This window comes from Schistocerca gregaria, chromosome 4 (genome assembly GCF_023897955.1).
Source record: "Schistocerca gregaria isolate iqSchGreg1 chromosome 4, iqSchGreg1.2, whole genome shotgun sequence".
Classification (NCBI taxonomy): domain Eukaryota; kingdom Metazoa; phylum Arthropoda; class Insecta; order Orthoptera; family Acrididae; genus Schistocerca; species Schistocerca gregaria.
In genome coordinates, this window is record NC_064923.1 from 635495067 (window position 1) to 635504507 (window position 9441).

The following is a 9441-nucleotide window of genomic DNA, read 5'->3' on the forward strand; positions in this document are numbered from 1 at the left end:
CACTGGCTCTTTTTGATGGTTTCACATTAAATACGTTTTCATCATTTGACCACCTCATGGCCATTGCAAAGGGCATAGTGCTTGAAGGGAGGAGGGGGTGGGGGGCAATATTCATGCACTACTCTGCATAGAATAGTGGAGACCATATTGATGCAGCAATAGAAAAATCTTAAATGAAGTGTAAATAAAAGATTGAAGAAACAACCACTATCAAACTGGTTTTCTGCTGTGGAAAATAATTATTGCAGCTCAGCCATCTGAATTTTCAGCATAATAGGCACATACATATACTATCTCACCTGTCCTCTCTTCTATCCACATTCCTATTCACAGGCTTTAACTAGTATATATTTCCCTTTACTAGTCAGAATGATTCCTTCCCCCCTAAACCTTTTCTTGAAGCTACTGACCACCATTGTCAGTTGACCTTTCACTTCCTAGAAATTATACATAAGCAGTTTCCATCAAATTTTTGCTCTTACAATGTAACATTACTTCACTGTCATCTTACCTTCACAGATTTTAAGTATTTACAATAGCAACTAGCACTTCTGTGTGTGTAGTGAAATTAGTTAAGGTTGTTTACGATTTAGTCTAGTGGCACTGTCCAATTAAGTGCTGAGGTGCTTATAGAAACATGAACTGGATAAGGTGGTTGTTACTAATGGCAGTGACCGCACAGAATAAGTAAAGCTATGGTCCACATATAATATAAGTACAACAATCTTACAAACACTTTTGCTATGCCATTTTTTGAAGCAGTGCAATTTACAGATAAGAACTGAACGACAGGTTTTCTATTCTCTGTCTTAGACTCAAGACAGAAAAGTTTATCACTACTGGTTTCAATTCTGGACTAGTCATCAAATGATTTAATTATGTTAAATAGCAATTTTTTCAGATGTACAATGTAACAATCCACGAGAGGCATTCACAATGTGAACTGGGCCTATTCAGATTAGCTTGGCACTTTACTATGCAGCACATTCCAGTTAGGCAACAACTCCCTAATGAGTCGAAACCAGTAATTATTTTGTGTGTGTGTGTGTGTGTGTAACCTGAGGCAGCAACATATATGAGAAAATTTGTTTCATTGACTGTTTCCTTATTGCAGTATAACAACAAGTTTATACTAGTTTGTCTTTATTATCCCAGTTTTAGGAAACAATATCCATGTCATCAAGATAAACATTATCACTAAGAAATTCTGTTCACCACGAAGATCAATACTGCCAACCTGCTTTTTGCCGTAAAACAATACTGAACGAAATGTCTGACATAAGGCTACACTGAATGATTGATAACTAACAAAATTTTAACCATCTACAGTTGTCTAACTGAACAACTATGAATGCTTTTAAGATACTTTTGTGAACCAGAAGAATTCTAGTAAAATGTTTCATAGTGCAGAAGCTGTCCATACTTGCTCCTGAACAAATTCAAAGGTTTTTAATTACTTTGGGAGACTACCAACAACATGGAAACTAGTTCTGAAAAATAAATTACAAAATTTTATTTAACAAATAAAAAAAAACCACTTTCACACAATCATGTCACATAACAAAACAAACAATTTATAAATAATTATGTACACTGCAACTCATTCACACTTCAGTCTTCAAAATGGAAATTCTCTATTAAACTGTCCATTCAGTAACTTCTTTGGTAGCAGGTTTTGTGGAACTGCTGAAACTGTAAATGGCAGTCTGCTTCCTAGCCCACTATGTGGGCAGATATTTAAGCGACTTTACAGTTCATCCTTTTCTGTCTCTGCATCAGGTGGTGGTGCCCCTGCTCCTTGGTACAGCTTTGAGATTATCGGTTGAACAACATCTTCGAGCTTCTTCTTTTGCTGCTTGAATTCTTCTGTTTCAGCATCTTGATTATCTTCCAACCATTTCACTGCTTCATCAACTGCTTCTTCTATTGTTGTCTTGTCACTGTCACTTAGCTGAAATTAGAGACAACACTATAGTGTAACTCTTACACATTAACTTGGGACAATATTTAGTGCAAATAATTTTCATTTTACTAGTGAATATTTTGTGGATAAAGATCAAATATTCTGCAACAACTGCAAGATGAGTAACATTAATGCTATATTGTTAGTAGCAAATTTCCTTTTCATAGTATTACTACACTCCATCCTGGATTTTTCATTGTTTAATTCTGACTTGTAAGATAAGATCACTGAGGTTGAAAAATGTTTCTGCAAGTATTAAATAGAAAATTAGTAATTTGACATTACCTTTGCTCCCAGTTTCTCCTTGTCATTAATCTGATTTTTCAGAGAATATGCATATGACTCCAGTTCATTTCTAGCTTCAACATGTTCTTTAAGCTTTTTGTCCTCATCTGCAAAAATTTCTGCATCTTTAATCATACGCTCAATGTCTTCTGGGCTCAACCTACTTTGGTCATTTGTTATGACGATCTTTTCCCTGTTGCCTGTTCCTTTGTCTTCAGCTGAAACCTGCATGGAAAGTTTTTTAGATATTGCATTTGCACATATATAACCCAGCATTTATATGAAGTGGAGAACATACCTGCAGAATACCATTTGCATCAATCTCAAAAGTAACTTCTATTTGTGGAACACCCCTTGGAGCAGATGGGATACCTGTTAAATCAAATCTTCCAAGCAAGTGATTATCTTTAGTCATGGGCCTTTCCCCTTCATACACCTGAAAGTATTGAGAATAGGGGGGGTCAGCTCAAAATGTGAACATAAAACATATTCTTCCAGCAGATAAAAGTTCTGAACAGTTCCTAACAGTAATGTCATCACATGCAGAATAGCACTTACTTGTATAGTCACAGTATGCTGGTTGTCAGCAGCTGTAGAAAATATCTGAGATTTCTTAGTAGGGATAACAGTGTTCCTCGGAATCAATTTTGTCATTACTCCACCAACAGTTTCAATTCCCAATGTAAGGGGATTTACATCCAGGAGAACAATTGCATCTGTATCCTGTTCTCCTGATAGCACACCTGCTTGTACAGCAGCACCATATGCAACAGCTTCATCAGGGTTTATGCCACGAGATGGTTCTTTGCCGGAAAAGAATTCTTTTACAAGCTGCTGCACCTTGGGTATTCTTGTGCTACCTCCAACAAGCACTATTTCATGAACTTCTTTCTTTGTCATACCAGCATCCTCTAGCACCTTCTGCACAGGTTTCATGGTTGACCTGAATAAGTCCTGTTTCAAAAGGAGGAAAAAAAAAATCTTAACTGTGAAAAAACATTTAAGAATGGCTATTGACACACTCAAACACTTTGCATTTTACATACCATGTTCAATTCCTCAAATTTTGCCCTTGTCAAAGTCTCCGAGAAATCTTCACCCTCAAAGAAGCTTTCTATTTCAATTCTAACTTGGTGACTGGATGAAAGTGCTCTCTTTGCTTTCTCTACCTCACGACGTAGCTTCTGAACAGCTCTATTATCCTTACGAATGTCTTTGCCTTTCTTCTTCTTGTACAACTTGATGAAGTGATCCATAACCCGCTGATCAAAGTCTTCACCACCCAAATGAGTATCACCATTAGTTGCAACAACCTGTTAAAATAAATGTTCCTTTTCCACTAGATGTCACATTTGCAATACAATTATTCATGTAGAGTGATCGAAACCACTCGACTCTGCAACAACAAATTCCATGTACTTTTTAAACTTACCTCAAAAACACCATTGTCTATTGTGAGGAGTGATACATCAAAGGTTCCACCACCAAGATCGAACACCAACACATTTTTCTCTCCTTCTTTCTTGTCCAACCCATAGGCAATAGCAGCTGCAGTTGGTTCATTTATTATCCTCATTACAACAAGACCTGCTATTGTACCAGCATCCTTTGTTGCTTGCCTCTGCGCATCATTGAAATAGGCAGGGACAGTGACTACAGCATGCGTCACCTAATTTGCAAGAAAACCGCAATTACTTTTCCACGAAAGAATTTGTTAATCTACTTAGAAAGAAGCAACCACAATACGTGAGAAAATGAATTTGTATTCTCCACAAAGTACTTACTTTTTTACCTAAATATGCTTCAGCAGTTTCTTTCATTTTTCCTAGAACCATTGCCGAAATTTCTTCTGGGGCGAATTCTTTTTCGCCCTGCGATGTAGCAACCTGAATATAAGGCTTACTGTTCTTTTCCTTCACCTAGATATTGCAAAAACCAAAATGAGAGCAGATTTTTTAAATAACAGGAAAAATTAATAAGTTCAATCCATCGGTTCACTGTACTTACACGAAACGGGAAAAACTTTATATCATGCTGCACAGCCGGATCTGACCAATCTCGGCCGATTAATCTCTTCGCATCGAACACCGTATTTTCTGGATTTGTTGTCAGCTGATTCTTGGCAGCATCCCCTATTAACCTCTCTCCGTCCGGTGTAAAAGCAACATACGATGGTGTTATTCTGTTCCCTTGGTCATTCGCAATAATTTCAACTCTTCCATTTTTATAAACTCCGACACTGCAAAAATTTGAACGCTGATAAGTGTTTATACGAGTCCCTCCACATAAATCTTAATATTACCGAACACTGGCTAGGGATGCAGTAAGTCTGTAAGAGTAAATACTTTTTAGAGCTAATTTAAGCTTAGTGTCACTAGTACAGGCGAATAACGAATACAACAGTTACATTTACAAGTATACTTTGGTCGAATACTATTAACAAATGGGCATTGGAAACACTATCTGCTTACTTACCAAGAATAGGTTGTACCCAAATCTATACCAATGACTGTGCCTACATTTTTTTCTTCTTTAGAACAGAAACATGCATTCACTAAGAATGCAAAACACAGGAGCTGAACTACCCTCATCGTGGGTTTAGACCTAAAATATGAGACACTGCGATCAAAACACTAATAATTCGAGCCACCCATACAATTACGAAAAAAAATCTCACAATGCTCCCAGTCAACTTAACAACGAACAACAGTAAAACACATTTCAAGGAAACATCACCTACCACACGCAATAACAATTAATCGCTTGTCACACTCAGAAGTTTTTCGCTAAGGCGCACCGGTAAAGAATCACGACAACACTTCACACACGGTCTCACAACGAACAACTCAACGCAGCTGTAGCGTTCGGTCGCAGGATATATAGCGAAATCCCCACGTCATAGGCAGAGGCAGAAGCCAAATGCTTACGCCTCGAAACCTGATTGGCCAGGGAACACAACTGGCTTTCTTTCATTGGCCCACGTTGATAGTGGTTGAATGTTCTGGGCACTTGGAGACGGAGATTGCTGACGAAAGTTAGTTGCAAAGTTTTTGAATGAAAGGCGTTGGTTATTGAACTTCGTTGCATCATACTAGGACTGACACACACACACACACACACACACACACAAAAAGGGCGAATAGGTTTACGAAATCTTTAAACAAAATTCAATAACTGCACAATCAAACCGGTACCTACTGAAATGGGGCTAAAGATATTCGAGAGTTACATGAAATTTCTCGTGTTAGCAGATACCTGGGTGCTTGTAACTGCATAATGAACTCATTCCTAATTATTCAAGGGATACTATTTGTATATCAGCCCGATAATTAGAAATATTCTTTTTACGTGAAACCTACTGCTCACTCTAATAATTATGAATGAGGTTCCGATTGTCGTCTGCTAACTTTACTGCATGTACGAGCATATGATTTTCAAAGGATTTTCATAATTTCGTGTGAAGCGAGTGCATCAACAACCAATTCGTTTATCTGCAAAATAGCAAGAAATAACGCCAAGACCACAAATATTTTCGTAGTTTTTTTCAGTACAGGAACAGAACAAATAAACAACATTTTGTGTTAAAGCATAATAAATGGCTGACGTTGGCGCTGTATTGCTGAATTGTTATTTCATTTTTGTCACAAATATTCATACAAATGTCAAATATTCAGGATGTAACTAAACAAACAAATTGTTACCGATTTCAGTAGGATAGCTAACGTATTTAGTAATCACCTACTAGATGTAAATCAGAAGATTGGCATGGGCGGTTAAAGGGATAAAATGTATGCAAGATGATTAGCCGATGCGATATGTGCCCAGCCAAATCACAGTTACTTCATGGTCTGTCAAAGAAATAATTAACTTCATGGAACGCAAAAACCGGCAGGATTTAAAATATCTCCAATAGATTAATAAAATCTAGTGCTTCAAGTATGTGGAATGTATTCCATCAAAAGTGTAATACACCACTTTCATTATGTGCTTTCACCAGGCCCATTTACCGGAAAGGTAATATGGCAGGTATTAATTACTTAGGAGACTCACTGCTATCTCCTTCCTGAAGTTAATGGAAAAGTTTATGTATGCAAGATTCTCTGCTGTACACTTCATAGTGGTCTACAGATTATGGATGTAGATATAGAGGAGCCATAAAACACACAATCTAATAAGATATGGTATAAAGTCTATCTCAGCTTGGATTTCAAAAGAGGCTTTCCACAGAGTATGCAGTGTTTCAATTCACAAATCACATGAAAAATTTTCAGTGTGGCAAAGTACTCCCAACTTGTATTTTTTGCGACTTTCAAAAGCCTTTGATTAGCCTATTCAGTTCTCAGTATTTTCCCAGAGAAGCTTAAATAGTTTATAAGAGATCTACATCCATACTCTGCAAACCACTGTGAAGCGTGTGGCAGAGGGTATACCTACTGTACCAGTTATTAAGGCCTTTCCCGTTCCATTCATGTATGCAGCACAGGAAGAATGACTGCATAAGTGCCTCTTTGCATTTTGCAATTAGTCAAATCTTGTCTTTGCAATGCTTGATAGATTTGTGTTAGTTGACATATTCCATCTGTGACTCATTGTTATTATAGTCATATGACACTCTGTTCTTATTTTTCATTTTGTGAATTGCACAAAATTACATTTCTGAACATTTAAAGCAAGTTACCAGTCTTTAGTACCACTTTGAAATTTTACTGACTGAATATATGTGCAGCTTATTTCATACAATAGTATTTCATTATAGATAACAACATCATCTCAAAAAGTCTGAGGTTACTATTATTATTTCCCACAAGGCCATTAATACACAACATGAACAGCACGAGTTATAACACAGCTCTCTGGGGCACATCTGAAGTTACTTCTACAGCTGTTCATCACTCTCCATCCAAGAGAACTTGTGTTCTCTCTACCAAAAAATCTTCAATCCAAACAAATTTCGCTTGATGCACCATGCAGTTGTACATTTGATACCTAATAATTGTAGATGTGTTACTCAATCAAATGCTTTTTGGAATTTGATAAATATTGTATCTACTTTGGTGCCTTGATCCATGGCTTTCAGTGCACATGTGAGAAAAGTGAGAGTTGAACTTCACATGAGAGATGATTTCGGACTCCACAAACAAGCTATTTCTTTGGACTCCATACTGGTTGACTGGATTGCATTCTGATCCTGTTTGAGATACTTCATCAAATTAGAGCTCATAATATGTTATAGGTTTCTAAATGAAATGTCAAAAGATTTTGGCAGGTAGTTTTGTAGATCTCCGTAGACAGGTGTGATCTGTTGACGTGTGCTTTCTTCCAAATAATGGGCATGATATTTTGTTCAAGGGATCTACAGTAGATTACAGCAAGAAGAGGGGCTAACTCAACTGCAAAACCACTATATAGAATGTGATAGGGATTCCATTGGGCCCAGAGGCTTTGTTCAGTTTTAATGATTTCAACTGTTTCTCAATGCTGCTGACACTAATATTTATTTCATTCATATTTTCATTGCTACAAGAATTAAACTGGGCCAATATACCCAGGTTTTTCTTTGTAAAGAGGCATTTCAAAAGAGAGTTAAGCATTTCTGCTTTTGATTTGCTGCACTCAATTTTAGTTCCTGTGTCATGCCTGAGTGCCTGGACACTTAACTATGGTACCACTAGCAGCCTTTACATATGACCATATCTTTCTGACAATGGGTTTTCATCTTAGCTTACTAAATTTGTGCATTTAGTGTGGTAATTAAATATTAAGGGAGTGTACAATATGAAGCATCACCTGCATATTGATTAATAATCACTACACATGTTCCATAGGCTTCAATATTGGGCCTGCTGATATAAATCGTGTACTATCATAAATCCAAGAAGCAGAAATAATTCTCTTTTCTGACATTGTAAATATTGTAATAAAAGCTCATGGGGAAACTTCAACATTTGAAAATGTAAATAATATTTTCTTGGAACTTAGTAGCTGCTTATCTGCAAAAGGACTGTCATTTAACTGATAAAACACAATTCATCCTTGAAAGTGAATTAATAAATATAACAGAATATTCTACATTTGCAGTCATTTATAGTGTTAACAACCTCATTTAGAAGTCACATGGTACCGTTCTTAAATATTTATAAACTGAAATTTTTGCATTACAGACAACAAGAGATTTTGAAGATGAAAATGTTGAAAAGTAGTTGTTCTTTTCCCATTAACATTTAATTAATGTTTTGTGTCATCATGTTCTGAAGTAACTCTTTAATCGAGGAAGAAAGATTTTGTTGCAAAGAAACGTATAATAAGGCTAATGTGCTTTGTTCTGTTGTAGGCAGCTCTTGAAATAATTAGGCATACTGACAACCTCACAGCACATTTATTCCAGAATGAAGTTTACTGTCAATAGTTAGTCATAATTCTGAAACAATAGTAACATTCATAAATATAATATCAGAAGGAAAAATGATTTACACTATCCTCTACTTAACCTTTTTGCAGCACAGGCAAGGGTTTTTAGCCATAAAAAAATCTTTGATCACTTGGCCAGTGATGTAGAGATTTCAATGATAGTAAAACTAACTTTGAACACAAACTGAAATCGTGTCCTCTTTCAATTATATGGCAGGGTGGTTTTACCTTGCATCATGTATCAGGATTATTTTCCATTTTGTTTGCATTTGGTGTATGGGAAGAATGACTGTTTAAATGCCTTGGTGCATTCTGTAATCAGTCTTATCTTTCCTTGTGGTCATTACAGTACTGATATGTAAGAAGCTGTTTTATATTCCTATATTTCTCACTTAATACTGCGTCGACCGAAGCGTCCAATCCCATCCCTCGGCTTTGACCCGTGACGCAAGGCTGTTGCCATGTGTGACGTCACGACAGCGTGGAATTTAGTTTGTGAGAGTGGCGTGTTTGTAGGTGTCATTTTGATGCGATCGGTGGTGCTCTCTGGTGGTGTGTTAGGTGATGTTTTTGGTTTAGTTTGCGAGTGTGGTGTCGCATGTGAATTTTGGTAAATTGCTTTTCTTATGTCTTTGGTAGGTATGGATATGACTGACAGGGTCAACAGTTTTCGGTTGTCAGCTATGATGAGGGACAGTGCATTGTCTCTAATAAAATTTCTTTGACTATTCGGATTTTTGGATGAAGTCGTGAAGAAATGAGGCTTACTTAAAGTTCCGGCGTCT

General features: G+C 36.8%; 1 protein-coding gene across 1 annotated transcript; it reads right to left on the reverse strand.

Annotated features, from left to right (window-relative positions):
* Nucleotides 1-1488: 1488 nt before the first annotated feature.
* LOC126267253 (endoplasmic reticulum chaperone BiP-like) lies at nt 1489-5959 on the reverse strand. The gene is made up of 10 exons (XM_049972284.1): nt 4989-5959; nt 4724-4852; nt 4256-4487; nt 4033-4167; nt 3681-3917; nt 3295-3561; nt 2807-3202; nt 2547-2684; nt 2249-2473; nt 1489-1951 (listed from the first exon to the last, which is right to left on the reverse strand). The coding sequence occupies exons 2-10, from the start codon at nt 4837-4839 to the stop codon at nt 1748-1750; spliced, it is 1950 nt and encodes a 649-aa protein (XP_049828241.1). The 5' UTR covers nt 4840-4852; nt 4989-5959; the 3' UTR covers nt 1489-1747.
* Nucleotides 5960-9441: the final 3482 nt, after the last annotated feature.